The sequence below is a fragment of the Vombatus ursinus genome, unplaced genomic scaffold, assembly GCF_900497805.2.
Source record: "Vombatus ursinus unplaced genomic scaffold, bare-nosed wombat genome assembly UNPS02014909.1, whole genome shotgun sequence".
In the NCBI taxonomy this organism is placed as follows: Eukaryota; Metazoa; Chordata; class Mammalia; order Diprotodontia; family Vombatidae; genus Vombatus; species Vombatus ursinus.
Window position 1 is genome coordinate 12,011,827 of NW_020954687.1, and position 20,498 is coordinate 12,032,324.

At 36.1% G+C, this 20,498-nt stretch overlaps 1 protein-coding gene across 1 annotated transcript in view; it reads right to left on the minus strand.

Annotated features, from left to right (window-relative positions):
• Nucleotides 1-20,498, minus strand: part of CDC73 (cell division cycle 73) — a 137,720-nt gene that overhangs the window by 69,885 nt on the left and 47,337 nt on the right. Inside the window, exons 8-10 of the mRNA XM_027843430.1 lie at nt 9,180-9,278; nt 7,498-7,576; nt 3,789-3,853 (exon numbers count right to left, since the gene is read on the minus strand). Of these exons, the coding sequence (XP_027699231.1) occupies nt 3,789-3,853; nt 7,498-7,576; nt 9,180-9,278 (243 nt within the window). The remainder of the gene's footprint in view (nt 1-3,788; nt 3,854-7,497; nt 7,577-9,179; nt 9,279-20,498) is intronic.

Below are 20,498 nucleotides of genomic sequence, written 5' to 3' on the forward strand. Positions count from 1 at the left end.
CAGTGAGAGGTATTCAACTATCACTACTCTTCTCTTATTCCACTGCCTTTTACTGGATGATTGCTCACCCAGCACAACTGGAAAATGGCTTTATTATTCCCTGGAGACATTCCTCCACTGAGCACCCAGATCCCTTCTCTTCAGAAAGCCTTCAAGAACTTCAAGAATTTTTTTCTTAGCTTCAAAGTGATCCTTCTTCACTTGTCTTTAACATTCTTCCACCATCCCACCTTCAGACACAGGCCAGGATTCACCTCTGCCTCTTCAGATCCCTTTTTCTTCTCAGTTTTCAAGAGGCTAATAAGCTATCTTTGAAAAAATATTATCATTAAAAATGAAATACCTAAGCCTTAAAGTAGACTTTACAAAACAGAAAGAAACAAAAGACAATGAATCTAAGACAATGGAAATTTAGGAAATAAGGTAATAGTTCATATTTTGATTGTAGTGATTTGAAATGGAAAAATCATCACCAATAAATTTAAGATCACCTAATAAAAGGTTTCTTCATGTGAGGCCTCATTTAAATTCTATTAAAACCCAAATGTGCACTTCACTGCTTACCTTCTGTCATGAGAGACAATGAAATAGTTATATAAAGGTTATAAATATTGTATATGCAAGTCATGGGTGACTTCATTATTCCTATATAAGTTGGCTGACAGCTTGTTTGTGATGACCTTTAAAATCTCATCAAACTGTGGTGAGAGCAAAATACTTCATGTTTTCTGGCTTCAGCAATGCTATTGTCTTAGAATTCAGTTCTGCATGTATAATTCAACAAGTAATCTACTTCAAAGACAGTACAGTAAATGTAGGTTTACTACATTTCCTTTTATCTTATATTTCAATTTGGTTTCCTTCTAAGTAACTTTAAAAATGTTACTAAACTTATGAAACAAAAATTTTTGAGCCATTATTGTTAAAGCATATAAATTACTGCAAAACCAAAATGTTTATTTAGATTTAATTTACCCTTTTAAATGACTTAAGAGCTCTTAGAATCTGTCTGCCATTCCAAAAGAATAAAACATCTACACAACGGGTTTTTTTTTTGGCATGGGAGGTCAAGAACAAATATCTAAATAATTCAAATCCAAATTACCAAAAGAAAATCAGGGAACAATTACCTGGATGTCTTAGGACTTTGTAGGGTTTTTGGCCTGGATCTACTTCTACCTCTGAGGCTACTCTTTCTGTCTGTTGTTAAATCTATTTCCTCCTCTTGTGTTACTCTTTGTGTTACTCTGGGTAAGTCACTAAGCTTCTCTAGACCTGTTTTCTCACTGTAAAAATGAGGGGGTTGAACTATATAACCTTTATATCAATGATCTTATTATCTTATGACTCAGTCCTCAGGTTTCTTATTTTCTAAGTGGCACACAGACATTGACTGTCCCCTACAACCACTGTTATCTCCAATATCCAGCACACAGTAGGAACCTGATAAAAATTTGTTAATGATAATGATGATAAATCTACCATCTAAGTACAAGAACCAAGAACACTTACTTCCCTCTGGGTCATCTCTAAATAAAAAAAAAAAAATCACTTAGTTATTTTTCTGTCCTTTTCCACATTTTGAATAGGATGCCAGAATCCTCTGTCCCACCCAAACAAAAGCAGCAACAGCAGCACCAGCAACAATAACACCTACTAAAATAGTTTTTGCCAATTGCTATTCTGCTGCTATCAGAGGAACAGAACATGTAAAACAAAGAGTTAAATTTTCATTTTTATTGGCATGATCAGTCATTCTAAGCAAAGGTAAACTTTTTACATCAAAAATGTATCCTAAGTATGCAAAGTACATGGTTTATATAATAAATGCACTGTCTAGATCAGTGAACTCAGAAATGGAGCCCTGGAGTCCACATCTAAACTTGAGAAACTACAAGTTAAAATTATTTATGTTGTATTGTGTTTTTTATTATTTTGTTAAACATTTCCCAATTACAATTTAATCTAGTTCATTATTCATTTACACTCAGGAGTTTTACAGGCCACCTGGGCCCAAAGTTTGAAACCTTTTGTCTAGATTACAATTCATGTTCTAGGATTACATTTTAATCATTCTATGAAAAATGTTGAAGGAATTGTGCTTGACCTTAAAAATAGGAAAAATGGGAGGGCCTAGAATTCACACTTTCTACATCTTTGCCCTTCCAAACACTTACCTTCCTTCAAAGCTCAACTCAGTTCCTATCTCCTCTGTAAAATCTTCCCTGAGTCCTTTAGCTATTAGTATTCACTCTCCTCTTCAAATTACCTTGTATCAGGTGCATATTAAATCCACAGAGAACAGACTTTCTTTGAGGGCACAGATTACCATTTTTATTGTTCTATTTCTCACATCTAGTACAGTGCACTGTATTTAACAGACACTTAATAAATGTTTTGGTGAATGGAAAAAGAATGGAAAGTAGACTATATTTTTTGAAATTTCATTGGACTTTCTGAAAAATTACATACATGATGCATCACTTTCACACCTGTCAGACTACTATTGAAATCAGGCTAATGTTCTGAAATATATGTACAATATGAATGGTGGCTACTCTAAAAACAGCCACATGTTATCAGAGCAAAAAAACACAAAACAAAACAAAACAAAAAACATCTGGTTCAAAAGCTGCATGTGACACAAGATAGTATGTCCTTCACGAGTATGTCCCTGAGATTCATAAATCACATAGTAATACCCTTTTTCAACTAAGTAAACCAAACTAATGGACAGTCCACCCAATTATCAATTAGTTGGTAAACTTGAGCAGTGACTCTAGTTCCAAAAGGACTTTCATGCTGTGAGAGTCTCAGGATTTTTCCAATAAGTGAAATATAAGAAGGAGAAGTGATAGGAAGGAAATGATAATTCAATTTCCTCTTGAAATGGAAAGTATATAGTAGTCCTGAATCTCTTGAGTTTACTACAGTAATTTGCTGATGCTTATTTAAAATAAAATGAGAACAGGCTTCCTTTAAGAAGAGCCACTGTGAAAAACATCAGGTGTCTGTTTAAATTCTTTCAAATAATTAGAAAAATTATTTTTATGTTTAAAAAACATAGCATATGTATATGTTATGCTACATGCTATGGTCCTTTCAAATAAAGCATTTTTAGTATCACCACTAACCATCAAAGTCTTCCTAATTAACTTGAAAAAGGCAAAAAAAAGTTAAAAAAACAACTTCCTCAAATTTAGGTTTATAAATTATGACTTTTAAATAAACCATAAGTCTATTTAAAATAATGCCATCACTCAAAAATAGTTAGTAACAAATAAGAAGTTCAAGTCAGCAGGAATTAAGGTGATTGCATTTATATTTTAGGAAATATTTTCGTTGAATTAGGGAGGGAGAAAAAGAAGTATATACCCAGATATAAGAGAATATTTACTGTGTCTATTCATCAGACTTATGTTGGTCTACAGATGACAAAATCCTTAATGATGTCCCATCTACTAGCATCTGTTCTATTTAGCTCGAGCTCTAAACAGCATTTATTTGAGCACACACAACCCAGTTTTGCAAAGAGCGAAAAGGCAAGGTACAGAACTCAAGTTAGTCTCTTATTCTATCTTCAAATCTTCAAAAGTTGGCACTACTCAACTTAAAGATACAACATGTCAATTACAACTAGTTTTAATGATATATTTGAAACATAAAGTACTTGAAATATTAATTTTTAAAAATACGTGCTACTGACACAATCTCCTGCGGCAAAAGGAACCACACCATTGGTTACTTAAACCAAAGCCTAAGTGAATAATAAAGAAATGTTTACTAACCGTTACAGACTTTAGAGTCATTCCATGGTAGGTGCCCATTGTATCAATTTTGAAGCCTTCCGTTTCTGTAAAGACAAAGGATTTCTAGTTAAATCTTCTGCACTTCACAAACAAGATCAATAATTAGAATGTCATGTAGCCAATGAATAGTAGTACAATTTTTTTTTAACCAACTGGTTAAATGTTTTGCCATTATTAAAACAGCAAAAACTCTAATACATACAAAGGTCACTCTAGGTGTATGTAAGAGGTGACTAACATTCGTCTGATGTCAGTCCTAAACCTCTTTGCCAGCCCAATCCCAGGAATGGATCCAAGTTAATAAACCCTACATCTCAACATGAAGAGGCTGAAGCATTCTACCCAGCAGCAAAAGGGGAGGGGCCAGCAAGTGAGTGATGGAGGATTATCAACAAAAGAGAAGAAAACAACAAAGGTATCAAAAAAGAAAATCAAAATAAATGCCCAGTACAATACAGATAAATCAATAGAAAGGATCCTATGATTTGAAAGAAGAATGCTCAAAACCTCAAAAAGAAAACAAAGCTCTCATATGAAGAAACTGAAACAATGCCTAATTAATGGCAGAATTCATGAACTCTCCAGAAAGCATATATGGTGGGATTAATATCCTAATCCCCAAACTCTACAGAGGTTGGGCTAGTTTTTCCTTTCAGTACTGAAACCATTCCTGAGACTTGACTGGCTCAGTAAACTAAAAGCTCACATTATTAATAATAACTAACATTTATATGGTACTTAATATGTGCCAGTGCTAAGCACTTTGCATTACTATTTCACAACAACCCTGAAAGGTAGGTGCTATTATCATTCTCGTTTTTCAGAAGAGGACACCAAGGCAAACAGAGGTTAAGTTAGTGACTTGTCAAGGGTCACACAGCTAGGAAGGTTCTGAGGCCACATTTGAACTCAGGTCTTCCTGACTTCCAGACCCAGCACTCCATCTACTGCACCACCTAGCTGTCCTTGTCCCCTTAAGTACAAAATAGCCAAAAGATACAATTCAAAGGCAGGTGAGATTAACTAAGCTGAATTAACTCCATTATTCTCAATGGATATACTTGTTAAATATGCTCTGCTTCTTCTATTGCTTCTTTCATTATTTTTTGAATGACTTAGAAGTGTCCCACCACAGTACTGGTCTATGTCAGGTTCAGTCTAAAATAACATGGAACATTAGAAACTTCAGAATGGTTCAACAGAGAAATCCCTAAAAAATGAACACTACACTACTGAAGAAGAGAAAAATTTGGCATAAGAGAAGCAAAAAGAAGAAACATTAAAAGAATATATAACTTCTACACTAGCCAAAGCAACCAAGCTTGAAGACAGGATACTCTGGGATAACTTAAGTCTCCAGGTCTCCAAAAAGAATATGAAAATATCTCTGATAAGGACCTTATATTTAAATTATGAAAGTATTTAAACCAACTATATAAGAATAAGAACCAAGGGGCAAGTGGTGAATGAACAAAAAAGAATAGCCAACTGTTAACAACAATATAAAATACTTCTCCAAACAGAAACAACTCTGGGGTCTTAGTCTAAGTTTAACAAACTAGATATTAAGTGGCAGAGTTGGGATTCAATCAGAAAAGAGGTGATCATTTCACAAGAAAAAGATCTAAGCAAATCTAAGTGACAAACAACCTAAGAACTGCACTAGAACCCAGGGAATGTCATACCAAAAAAGGAAGGCTTCCAACACAACAGGTAGTTTCTCCTTTATGAAGGTTTTGGGGAGACATATAGAAAAGTTGTATGGAATGAGAAGGCCTGAATAGATTGTGTTCTGCAAGTGATGGAGAGAATATACATACTGATATGATAAAACAGATACAATGAAATATACAAACAAAAGACAATTATATGATGCTCTACTACCCACTAGAATTTTGCTCTAAAATATTATGCTTCAAATAAGCTTTTTCAATTAAGACAATTGAGAAACTCAACTAAGTTGTTTTCACTCACTAACTAAAATGAAATTGGTTCCAAAATATATTCTTATTAAAATAACTGTACAAAAATCATTTTTGTCATATCTGACACAATGGAAAAAGCATTGAGGACACTGAGGTACTAGTCCAAATTCTATTGACAACTTGGATAAATCATAAAATTGGACCAGAAGGCCTCTGAGGTCCCATCCAGCTCGAGCTGCAAATGGCACCAATAACATTTACCACATGTGTGACCGCAGGAAAACTCTATTTACCACCAGTAACTCTCTAGAAATTAACTCAAGTCCTAAACAAGTTGTTATTAGCCATCAGTAGCATAAATTACTAAGCTAGTCATTCCTTACACTAACAAAAATCACAGATCCTTCACACAGAAGGCAGCGGGGTGATGCAGTAGAAAAAGTGCTGAGCCTACAATCAGAAAGTTTAAGTTCAACTTCAGACTACCAGCAGTATGACCCTGAATAAGTCACTTAATCCGTATCTACTTCAGTTTCCTCAACTGTGAAATGGGGGTGATAATAACAGCACCCATGCTAGAGGGTCACTGTGATAATAACTATAAAGCACTTAGCAAAGTGCCAGGTACATAGCAGGTGCCATATATGCTAGTTTATTATTACTATTATTATTACATATCCCGGTACTTAAATTTTAAATAACAGAGGTTCAAATCCAGATCCTCTGATACCAAATATACTATGTACTATGACACATAATTTAATCTTTCCAGGCTTTAGTTTCCTCATCTATAAAATGGAAGGAAGAAAAAAAGACTGACTCTAACATTCCCTCTTGCTATAACATTCTTTGGTTCAATTGCAAAGAATAAGTGAGTAAAGTATAAAAGAATCTTTTGAACTTAAATGGAGTGGTTTTCTTTTTCAAAGATAATATATATAGTCATTAATTATTTTCAGCATTTGATTTATGCTTCAGATACAGTAAACCAAGTCTAAATGAAATAAACTAACCAAATTACCATATAGCAACATCAATGATAAACACAATTTTACTTCTGCAGTTTGAGAGGCAGTATGGAAAGATATAAAACAAAAAACCTTGTTTAAAATAGTTCATATAGCTTCTTGCCTGTGTAACCTTGGGCAACTTGCTTTCTCCTATATGGGCCTTAATTTCTGCATCTATAAAAATGGGGTGGGATGGGGTGGGGTGGTGTGCACTTCTACCTCTCAAAATTACACTCCTTTGGTAAAGAAACTAAGCATACATTAATTATTGCTGCTTTAAATGACCATTTACCGTGGCACTACTTTATCTAGTGAGAGTTGCAAAATCAATAGTTTTAAAAAGACCAAAATTTCTTAGAAATTGCTCAGAGCAGCGGTACCGAATATTCCAAATCTTCCATGGAAACAGGAATTCTTCTTCACTGCAATTAACTGCTCTATATCCAGAGTACATTTTATTTTAAAACTGGGAAATTATAGGACCATAGGTTTACCTAACCTAAGAGATTGGAAGGAACCTAACCTAAGAGATTATCTATATCTAGTCCCATCATCTCATTTTACTCAGGAAGAAATGAGGGCCAAAAAAGGGCACACTGGCAAAAAGTGTATTTGAACCCATATCATCTGATTCCAAATTTCTTTTTAAAATCAACTTTTCAGTAAGATATTGATAATCTGTGGTTAAGAATATCACCAACCAGTCAAGATGTGTACAAAAATAATATAGAAAAGTAACAACTGGATACTGACCTTCTTTTCCTTTGAATCTTTCCTGATCATATCTGTTGTAGGCAGCTGGAATAGGTGGCTTATTCCGCAATGTGGGATCCTTGAAAGAAAGGTACAATTAGCCATATTTTTTAAAGCAAATAATATCGCAGAGCAAAAAGAACTGTTTAACTATCACAACTTGCTTATTAGCATGGAGGTAACCCCTTATAACCATGATCAAAACAGAAGGTAGAGTACTACTTGTTCCCACAGATTGAGACTGCACATTCTCAAAACTGTTGAAAACTACTACTATCTGTTCACACGAGTACCAAGTACTGAACACTACTGGGAGGAAAAAAAACCCAACAAATACTACAAACATGTCGAATGTACCTTGACTAAGTGAAGTAATAAAAATGTTGGCAGAGTCTTTCATTATGTCTTAGTTTAATATGAGATACTTGTGAAAACTGCTCATTTTTATACTGAAATAACTTAACTGGTTGCTTTTCTTTGTATCCCAAACACTTAGGCTGGCACATAGTAGCTTCTTAATAAATGCTAGCTGACTGACTCAGTTACAAAAGGAGAAAGGAATGATAAGGCTTTAAATTTTTTCAAAGAACTATACAGATTCAAGGAATCTTATAATAAACAATATTAACATTCTCCTTCCACTTTCAAACAAATTCAATTTTCCTATACCCATTCAACAATTCTCTTCCCAGTGATTTCATTAGTCAAATTAATTACACTGTTCATTATCTGACTTGACTATCAAGAATTTTTAGTAATTTGTATTACAAAGCTCTAATAAATTGTTTCTTGCTCAAAATCACATGTCCTGCTCAAAAGCAGAATTAAATGAAAAATTTTAACCTGTATAGGGGGAAACTACCAGGTTAAAAGAGCAAAAAATTATTTTTATACATAATTTTTAAAAAGATGACTTTGCCTCAGTTATAATTTTTTAAAAGTATATTTGAAAAAATATTCCTAAGATTGCTTCTATGGCTAACCTTACAAAACAGGATTGCCAATATATCTAACTGAAATACCTAGATATTTTCTACCAAATCAATTTATATATGCCACATGTGGAATTTTAAACATTTAAATATATAACTGTTACTTTTCTCAACTATGCTAGCAACTTTATGTACTAGTGTTATGCAACCACTGGGCCAAATGAAACGCTCTTCGACAACTCAGCTACTCCATATGCAAAACATTTAATCTACAGTAAACATTAACATTCCAAATAATTCTAATGTCTAGAAAAATACACACAGATTCATAGTGTCTTTGTTAAAATACTGAAATGCTCTTAATTATGACTTTTGCTTCCTACCCATAACCATAGGAAAAAAAATTTTAATTCCTGAAAAACATAAACCAATTGATAATGCTACTAATAAAAATCAATAATCAGGGAAAAGACTTTCCCAAGCATCAGAAAAATTGTTTTACCTTTAAATATTAGTGCTAATAAAAGTGCAAAAGAAATGGTTACTCTCCATTATTACAAAGACAATATTACAATTGAATTTTCAATGTATTTTAAGATAATCATGCATATCATTATCCAAGATAAAATTGAATTAAAACAAAAGCAGTTGACCATTTAAATTAATATTTTATATTACTCTCTGAAATGTGTCTTTTTATTAATATGAAATTTAAAACTACTGAGTCAATAAGCACAGAAAAGTTCTTACCACAGGTGCCGTATTAGGTGCAGGCCTCTGCTCAGGTGCACGTCCTTCCTCCCTGGCTTTTACAGATTGAAGAATTGCAAAAATATTCTTGGCAAAATTCTAGAATGTAAATAGATTTTTAATTAATCATTAAAATAAATTAAAAAGGCTTCAAAGAGCTACACTTTATAACATTATCTTCAAGCCTACAATTTAACTCACCAGATCTTCCTTAGTATGTCATCACCATAGTGTTGTAGAATCTAGGGGCAATAATTTATAACTTCTGAATTCAGTTTATAACTAATATAGGAAGTTGCATTTTTAATCCACTCAAATCATTACTTGTCTCCACAACCAGATATTTAAAGACCCAAGGTTGTTTTGGAAAGCTTGAGATCTATAAACCAACATTAAATTTTATATCAAACTATGAATTAGCTGATTTTCCTATTCAGATTATGTTGCAATAGAATGAGATTTTTCTTTTTTTTTTTTCACATGGCTAATGTGAAAATACATTTTACATGGCTTCATATGTATAATGGGTACTTCTTGCCTTCTCAATGCATGGGGGAGAGGGTGGAGGAAGAGAGAATTTGGAACTTAAAAAATAAAGCTATCAGAGGTTTTTTTTTTTGAATTTCCAAAAAAGAGAATGGTTTTGTTCAGATATCACAAACAGCTGCCCTCTTAAAGAGGGGGTGAGCCTCGAGGACCAGTAACCAGGAGGGTGGGTGTGGGTGGGCTGGTCATCTCCTTTCCTAGAGTTCTTTCTGGAAAGGCTAGTCTTACTGTCTCACTCTTGTAGTTCACACCTCCACTCTTCTAGTTCTCTCCTCCACTTTCCTCCGTGTTTTTCTCATTTTTGCTCAGCCATCTGGTGATTTCAATGAGGCATTGTCTCCAACTGGTGATCTAAGTGTAACCATGGCACCCTGTATAAGTTTTCATATGAGTCTGGTCCTAGATGGCTTTAAATGAACTTTCAGCTACCTCTAATTTTAGAAGGGGGCAATACATGTGAGAAATGATTATTAATAACCAATATCTTGGGGAGATTCAGTTTTCTCTCCTTCTTCTAAATTCCTCATTTTAGTTCAGTTACTTGGAGGACATTACTGATAATGAGACTGCATTAACTCTCCATCTTGGTCACACCCTACCCAACCTTACAAGGAATTTAACTTAAGGTGGGGAAGCCTATTGTGTTTTACTCAAGCTTGGATAGAGACAGATCCCTTAGTCTAGATAGCACAAGGCTGAGGGTGGTCTGAGTAAAGATAATTTCTCTGTCCAAGGGTGACATGATGTCTCATTAGCAGCTCCATCTTGCTTCAAAGGGTATATATAAATTGTGAGCCCACCCCATGATTGTCTTTCGTCTAAGAGAGATGGCCAAATGACCATTCTTTTATTAATAGCCTGGTATAATAAAATGATCAAATTATCCAGAAACTGCCTCTCAAATCTGTTTAAAGGTCACATACAGTGGAGGCAGCTAGGTGGCTCAGTGGATAGAGTATTGGGCCTGCAATCAGAAAGACCTGGGTTCAAATATGCCCTCAGACATTTACTAGCTGTGTGACCCTGAACAAGTCCTTAACCTGTGTTTGACTTAATCCACTGGAGAAGGAAGTGGCAAACCACTCCGGTATTTTGGGCAGCTAGGTGGCAGAATGGATAGAGTGTCATCCCCGGAGTCAGGAAGACTCATCTTCCTGAGTTCAAATATGGCCTCAAACACTTCCGAGCTGTTTGACTCTGGGCAAGTCACTTAACTCTGTCCCAGTTTCTTCATCTGTAAAATAAGCTGGAGAAGGTAATGACAAACCACTCCAGTAAGCTTTGCCAAAGAAAAATCCAAATGGGGTCATGAAGACTCGGACGTAACTGAAAACAATTGAAAAACAACAATATAGTGGAGTAATCTTTCATTACGCAAAGTAGCAGGGCAACATGAGTGTTCCCCAGGGAGGAAGTCCTGGGCACTGAAGGAAAAACCCAGATGAGACTCTAGCTGAGCCATGGTGGGTAAATTTGAAAAGTCAGGGGAAAGCAGATTGGCCAGCCTGCGCCCAAGGTGCTGAGGGAAGATCCAAGGTGAGAATGTAACTAAGGCATCATATTGATAGAATGTTTGTTGCACTGCTGGAAAGGGGGGAGTTAGTTGGACTGAGACCCTAACCAAAATGGAGCGGAAAGAGAGTTGGCTGGACTGAGACCCTACCAAAAATTGAGAGGAAAGAGATTTTGCTAACCTGGGCCTCTCCCCAAAATGGAAGTTGGAGTACAATTTCAAAAACTAGAGAAAGGGCCCCCTCTGGTATGGTCATCTTCCATGGTGTAAAGCAATTGGTCCACATGGATATTCCATGATGAGGGAGCCTCAGCAAGTGACAGAAATTCCTGGGTGAGACTGCAGCTGAGTGATAGCATTTAGGTTTGGAATGTCAGAATCATAGCTGGATAGGGAATGCAGGTTAACCAGGTGGGGGCCACTTGTGAAAATGGAGGCATTTACAACTACTGACCAAAAGGGGGCCAGTTTGGAAGGATTTTTCAGGATAAGAAGTCCTCAAAATTCAAGTATGTTCCTGGGTAATATGACCACAGTGGCTGAGAGAAGTTCCAGTGGGAGAATGCAACTGGCATTAACATCCAGAAAGTTAGATTCACAGCTATAAGGTGAAGGATGCTTGGCTGGATGGACTGGTCCCCTCTCCAAAATGGAGCCCTAAGAAAGACTCACCAATAGGAAAAAGAGGACATTAGTCTGGAGTTATCTTACAAAGCCATAGGACTGCAGGGCTAATGCAGGGTGAGGGGGAAAGGAAGTTCCTGGGTGAGAATGCAACTGAGGCATGGTATTTATGTCTATAAATTCAGAAGCACATCCTAGGGGGAGTGAAGGCTGGCCTGCCTCTCACTGAAAGGGAGGCACCTGGATGAACTCAGCAAGTGGATAAATGAGCTGGCAAATGGCAGGGATATCCCACAGTGAACAGGTAGCAGGGTTCTATGGTGTTCCGGTATGAAGAGGTCCCAGATACAACTGAAAGTTTTAGTTTTGACTGCAGGTATTGAAGTCTAAAAAGCCAGAAACACAACCAGGAGGGGAATGAAGATTAGCTGGTCTGGACATCTTTACAAAATGGAGTTCCTGGACAGAAAGGCCATTCTATTGGCTGTTTTCTTCTTTAGGAAGTTTGTAGAGCCAGGAAGTGAGCCAAGGTATAAGCCAGTGACCCTTTGTCTTCTCAAGGGAGCTCCTGAATCATCCCTTGGAGGACAATCTTACTCTGCTTTGCACTAGGGCCCCTTCCTGGAGATGAGAGGTCCTCAGGTGTCAAACATTGCACATGTTTTTTGACTTTCTCAATTTCAAAATACTGGTAAATCCCAAATAAAAGATTTATGTTGTATTGTTACTCCCAGTCCAATAATAATAAGCACATGTGCCAATTTCAGACTATTTCACTTTACATTAGCTACTCTGAAAAAGGTGAAGAAATTATGATCATTTTATACTTTTTGAATAACAGACTTAGAGAATACTAAGTATTTATAGTCATATTTTAAATTTCTGTATCAACTCAATACATTTGGAATTACCCTAAGAGAATATATTTCTCAGTATATATGACCTTAGATTTTTATACCTTTTAGTAATAGCCACAATTTCAAATAAATTAACTGAAAAATCTAATAGTAAATAAACATTTATTAGGCCCCTATTATGTGCCAGGCAATGTGTTAAGCACTGGGAGTACAAATATAAAAAAGAAAATCTCTAACCTCACAGAACTCAATATCTAACAGGAGAAGAAATCACATGAAAAGAAGCTGAAAGGAGTCACAGCATGATCATGATGGAATCCAGTCTAAAACAGTGTAGCCAGTGGGAAATAAATAATTGACATGGAAGCACTAATTAAATGGAGGCTTTGGGAGAAGTTCTTTGTTCTGCCCTAAGGGGTAGAGGGTACTAAGAGTACTAACTGAGGTGTACAGTATAAGTTTTTTGGTGATGAGGTTCCTGGGTACATGATCATGATAGTCCAATCCAAAGGAGTGTGGCAGGTGGGAAATGAAGGGATGACTAGCCTAGGAACTCTTTGCAAATGGAGACTTTTTAAATATACAACTATTTCTTTCATCTTATATCTGGAAAAACACTGGAGTAGTACTGTCACTGCCTGCTATATCCCCTCTCTGACCATCTCCAAATCACCAGAAAGTATGGGGGAGCCAGGGGCTCTGAAAGGTAAGCCTTTGCCTTATGCTTGGAATTAAGCTTCCATGTCAAGTTATCTTCCTCACACACCACAAGGAGGTAAGCTCTCTTGCGTAAGGGACTATCTAGTTTGCTTTTATCTGTATCCCCAGTGACTAGCATAGTGTCTGGCATAAATGGCACAAAATTCTTAATAAATACTCTATCCATTTATCTATCTATCCAGTAGTAGAGAAGGAAAACCACGCTACCCAGAGTTTGTCAACTATTGTCCACCAACTTCCTGATCATTTTCTCTCCTTTCTTACTGAGGATAGACAGCTTAGTCTTCCCAGCTACCCCTTCTCCTTATGTTTTGTGAATTCCATATGCTATAAAGCATTTGCTCTGGAGGCCAAGGACTTGTTTCAAGCCTTTTTCTGACACTTGCTGCCTGTATCACCACTGGCAATTATTCCTTATCTGTAAACTGGGGGCATGTTAAACATTAGAAAGATTATGCTGTCCTAAGGACAGACTGAGTATACAGTGAGAGTAGAGAAAAGAGGGTTTATTAGGAACCTATCATAACAGTCCACATGGAGGGTACTGAGGACCTGTATTAGGATGACGGTATTGGAAAGTAAGAAGGAGTCATGCAAAAGAAACTGTGTAGATGAAATTAGCAGAAATTACTGACAGACTGATTAGGAAAGTAGAGGGAGAGATTAGAGTCAAAGTTGGTATAGTAGGAAGAACACTAGATCTGGAGTCACAGGACCTGAGTGCAAATCCTGACTCTACTTCTTACATGTGCAACCTTGGGTTTGTTACTGAACCTCTCTGGGTCTTTGGTTTACTCATCTGTAAACGAGAGGGTTGGACTAGATAATCTCTAAGATCCCTTCCAGCTCTAAATTTGTTTGAAAAAATCCCAAGATTTCAAACATGAGAGATTAGATGAATAGTGATTTCAGAGGAAGAGAGAAGGAGGAACAAGTTCAGATAAAAAGAAAAAGAGTTCAGATTCAGGAATGTAGTCAGTGAACATGAATGTGGAGACATTTTATAGGCAAAAAGAGATGTAGGTCTGGAGCTCAGAAAAAAAGGTCAGGACTAGAAATATAATTCTGTATATGCTTGGAAATTGAAGCCCTGGGAGCTTAAATGAGATTAATAAATGAGATAAATAAAACAGAGTAAAGAGAAGAGACATAAAAACAGAGTAGTGAAAAAAAAATCCACATTAGTAAGTCAAAAAGAAGACATGGAATGAGTAAACACAGAGTTGTTAGAGAAGTAGGAACAGAACCAAGGGAGCGTATTATGTCTAAAGCACAGTCAGGAGAGTTTCCAGTGGGAAAAAAGTAGCTGTTGTGCCAAAAGTAAAACATGTTACTAAGCATTAGGTTTTTTTTTAAAAAGGTCTCTAGACTTGTTGATTTGGAGATTTCTGCAGATTTCTGGGAACAGTGGTAAGAGTGGAAGCCTGTACAAAAGGATAAACTGAGAAAAAGGAAACAGAGACACCAATTCTAAACAACTACGTCAAAAAGAGAAAGGGATGAATGAATAGGCTAGATTTTGGGGGAGTCTTCAACTTCAATTGGAAAAATTAGATCTCTATTTCAATATAATTGTTTCCCATGGCAAACTCATCTATTTTATGTATTTTTAAAAAATTTTCTAAGAAGAGAGTTCATAGGCTTCACAAGACTGCCAAAGGGGCCCATAATACAAGAAAGGTTAACAACTTCTGCTGAAAACATGGCCAGGAACCTATTAGTATCATTGTAGGGGTTTAAGAAGGGACAGACAGGTCTCACTACAGGAAAATGGAAGAAACATGAGAGAAATAAGTATAAAATAAAGAGAATGTGCTATAGGGCATAGTGGAAGGGGCAGGTAAAGCCAGAGTGAGACACTGAAAAAGTGCAACTGAGGTGGGCAGAAATGAGACTAGGCAGCAGGGGTTGAGGAATGGAGGTATTTTAATCTCAGGCAGTTGAAGATCGAGTATTACTGGGACTAGGAGTATAAGAGAGTATAGAAGTTTGGTTATTATGGTACTAATAATAATAACTAGTATTTACATACATACATGCATATCTATTTCTACATATGTGTGTGTATACACACAAACATAAATACATAAAGCCTTCCAAAAATTACCTTCTTTTATCCTCACAACAACCTTGAAAGGTAGGTGATGTCATCCCCATATTATAGATGAGGAAACTGAGGCAGAACAGAATCTAAAAGATGTGTCCAGGGTCACACAACTAGATAGTATCTTAGATCATAATTGAACTCAGGTTTTCCTGACTTCAGGTCTAGTGTTCTATCCACTGTAACAAGTAAGAGTTCAGGTATTGGTAGCAACTGCATTAATGATTGGCACAACCTCAAGTTGGTTGTCACATGCTAAAATGCACTCTGAGTTGTCTTTTTCTACCAAATCTAGCCCTATTCCCAAACTTCCCTACTAATGACTAGAACACTACAATCTTTCCAGTTACACAGGACTGAAACCTTATTATAATCCTTAACTTCATATTCTTTCTCACCCTATGTAAGCTATCAGTTACCAATCTTGTCACTGATATCTTTCTCTTTGACATCTCACAGACACTTCCTTTTCTCCACTAACATTGCCACCACACTAGTTCAGGTCTTCATTACTTCTTGTCTCAAAATAGCCTTGATTTGGGTCTCTCTGCCTCAAGTCTACTCCAAATTCAACCCACACTACCAAGGTTGCCAAAATGTGACCGTGTCATCTCCTCATTAAATTTAGGTGGTTTCTTATTTCCTCTAGGATCATATACCAACTCCTATATTTGGCATTTAAATCTATTCAAAACCTGACTTTTTTCTATCTTTCCAGTTTTCTTACATGTCACTGCTCTCTACCAGTACAATTTAGCTATACTTACCTCTTACCTTCTCACTGTTTCACAGACAATACTCCCATCATTGCTGTTTCTGAATTGCACATCACTCATGCCTGAAGAACATACTTCTACCTAACCTCTACCTCTCAGAATTCTAGGTTTCATGAAAGACTCAGCTCAAGTACCACCTTTTACTTGAAGTCTTTTTTGATTCCCTCAGCTGCTAGTACACTCCCTTTCAAAACTACTGTCTCTCTCTTTCTTTTTATATTTATATGTGTGTATATGTATGTGTGTATATACAGACACACATACATATAGGTATACACATACATATAGAGTAGATATATATTCTACATGATGTCTATTAGACATATTTTATACTCTAGACATTCTATAGAGTAGACACTCTAGAATATATAATCTATGTATATACATATGTATAGAATGTGTGTACATATATACATACATTCTACAGTGTAGATACTCTATAAACTATATATCTTATATATGCATGTGTGTACATATACATATACATGCATGTGTGTACATATACATGCGTAAGTGTGCATATACATACACATATTCTATAGAGCAGACACTCTAGAATATCTACTCTATGTATGTCATATACATGTGTACACATGTGTGTATATATACACAAACACATTCTACAGAATAGACATTCCATAGAAAATATTTAATCTATATATGTATATATGCATGTGTATACATGTGTGCATATATAAACACATTCTATAGAGTAAACATTCTATAGAATATATCTAACCTATATAAGCATGCATATACATATGTGTGTATGTAATATAGAGGCAGCATGATAAAATGGATAGAGAGCTGACTTTAAAGTCAAGAAAGGTTTCAATTCCTGCCTCTGACATACAGATATGTATAAAAGCCACTTAATCTCTAACTGCTTTAGGCTAAGACTATATAAGTCGCAAAAAAGGTTCTGATTTGTAGAGTAGGAGTTTCCTTACCTGGGAGTTCTCCATATCAATGAAATCACAGGTTCCAGTCCCAAACCAGATTGTCACTCAGTTAAAATGTAAGGAGCTAATGGGTAGGGGCTGTTTCACTTTTGTCTTTCTATCACCAGTGATTAGCACAGGGGCTTGTACACAGTATGTGTTTAATAAATGCTTCTTGATTGATTTATTATACAGTAAGAGATGGATGGCCTCCTCTTATGCCACTTTTGAAGGTCCAGGCTGATTTATCCTGGCATTTAAGAACTTTCACAATCTGGTTTCAATCAACTTTCCATTTTTATCTTTCATTGTTTCCCTTTACTCACTGTACATCACAGCAAAACTGAATTACTAGCATTTTGTCTGAAACAGCAAAAGGGTCAGATTGGTTAGAATGTAGTATGGATGAAATGTAAGAATGCATAAGGTTGGAAAAGCAGAATGGGACCAGGTTGTGAAATGCTTTACATGACAAATAGATTTTATATTTTATTCTAAAGTTAATAGAGTCATGAAGCATATAACTTATCTTTTTCAAGGTTCAACTGAGGTGTCATTTCTGGATAACTTTCCCTGCTCCCTTCCTCTGGCTGCCCCTCCTCCCCACAAGAGTGTTTTCTACCACTTCTACCATCACATTATAGCCTAAGCATGGAAATGCTCTCCCTCTTCACTTCAGCCTCTTAGAATGCCTAGTTATCTTTGAGACAGCTCAAATACCAATTCTGAAGGCCTTCACTTGTCTTCCCAGATGTCAGAGACTTTATTCTATATTCTACATATGTTACATGTACCTATTTCATGTAAGTTCCCTGAGGGCTAAGACTGGTTTTACCTTTATTTGTATCACCAGCACTTAGCACAGTGCCTGGCACATAATAAGTGCTTAATAAACGGATGTTAACTGATCAACTATCTTCTAGACCAATATATATTCCAACAGTCATTCCTACTACCATCAATTTGAAAAATGGTTATCGAACCATTTGGAATCTAATCCAATTGGAAGATTTCCAGGGAGGAGGTACTGACAACTTCACAAGCTACTACTTTGAATTATCTCTCCTCCTCCTTCTACATTTCCACCACCTAGTCAAGGGAATGGAAGTGGGAGGTGGTTATGAAGAACCAGTAGGTGTTAAGGTATTCCAAAGCATCCTTTGCTTCCAGATCTCATCCTAGAAGGCACTTCCTGACATCCAGGTTTGTTTGTTTATCCCCAGCATTATCAGCAATACAATTCTTAAGAGAATTCCAGAGATATGGATTAACATCAAAGATACAGAAAAGATTTATATGACTGTATTTTATCTACAAAAGACTAGAGAAACCCTGCTCTGGAATGACATGTGATAATAGGGAAGCAGACTGTCTAGCAACGGCAGAAGTAAAAAAAGTAGAAAAGCTTGTCAGTGTTTAAGTATCTCCAAAGTTTGGTAGTGACAATAATCACGCATAAAAGCTTACGGGTTAGTAGAGAGCTTCAGAGTTCATCTAGCATAATACCCAACTTCCCACTCCAATCCCCTCTCCTTCCCTAGGCCCCAAGAAGACCAAAACCCCAAATCTCCACCTGGTAATCACTAGCAAAATAACTCTGGGCAAGTCACTTACCCTCAGTGAAACTCAGTTACCTCACAGAAATGCTATGAAGTTCAAATGAGATCATAAGTAAATTGCTTTACCAACTTGAAAGATAAGGAGGGGGAAGTGGCAGTAGCTTTCCCTGTCTTTACTTCTCTTATTGAACATATTCTGGATACAAATTAAGTATCTTTGATTCTCAAAAATATTCCTTCAGTTATTTTAGTAAATAGATTTACTTGCTTTAATGCTGACACTGCAGAGCACTTAAAAAATATAAATCACTGAATGCTATGGAAACCCACAAGAATATAGGATCAGAGGCATAAAATAACTCTAGTTTTGTTTTGGCTTGTGGGCATGTGTCATGTTTACCCTACCAAGTTGTTCATTATTGGAAACTATTGAAGCATACATAAAATTAACAAGGATTCTGCTATGATTAGAATAGGATTCTTCCAACTCAATTGCTGTGTCCACTTGGAAGTGAAATTATTCTTGATGCCAACCTCAAGAGCTAAACAGTATCCCAAAAAGCTAAGCATTCTGATCTGTTAAAACCTTAACTCAAATCCCTTACCTGTATGAATTCTCTTCTCCTTGAAGCAGAAGAGTAATTTCAGTGCAAAAACTTTAGTGAGACAGTATTTGTTTAAATCATCTGCAGTTGTAGCTATATAATTCTTCTCCCCATCACAAAGAGGCTAGCACCCTCAGCCCCTAAAAGCAACTGTTGAAATGGAAGTCAATTATCCTTAAAAAAAAAATTTCTGAAATAACAAATTAGGTTTGGAAGTATTTTTAAGCATAAGGCAATGAAGAACAAGAAACTGTGACCCAGAGACTTGCCTACAAACTCCTAGCAAGTACTTTGTATACAAAGGATGGAATTAAAAAGTAAGTAACCTATAAATTTTTTGAGAGGAGAGACCAAGAATATTATACTTCTCACTCTAAAGACCCAGTAACAGCTACCATAGTGCCTTATTAACAAGGGTTATTTAATAAATGTTCATTGAAATATCCTAGGTTCAAAACTCTGAATTCCATAAATCCTCATTCTTCATTCAGTTGACAAACTTACAGTTTCTACCTCTACAGTATCTTGCATATCTTTCTACTCATATAACCAATATTGTCCTTCAACATTGCAACACCTTTCACGTAGGTTATTGAGATGGCCTTTTAATTGATCTTTCTGCCTCAAATCTCTCACCACTCCAATTCTGTCAATAAACCAGTCAATCAATAAACATTTATTAGATGCTTACTATGTGCCGGGCACTATGCTAATTCATCCTCTACACAGTTATCCCCAAGTGCAGATCTGACAATGTCACTCTCTTACTCAAAAAACTCCAGTTGCTCCCTATTGCTTCTAGGACAAAAGATTCTTCTCTTTGACTTTTAAAGCCCTTTACAACCTTGACCACAATCTATCTTTACAGCCCTGTGACAGAGAGATAAATGTCGATATATCTCCTCCATTCCCACATGCTATGGTATATTCAAACTGCCCTGCAAGCTGGTTCCTAACACTTTTGCATTGGTCATCCCTCATGACTGGAATAATATCTCTCTATATTTCTGCCTCACAGACTTCCTTTCTTCCTTCAGGATACATCATCAACTCCTTTGTGAAGCCCTTCCTAAT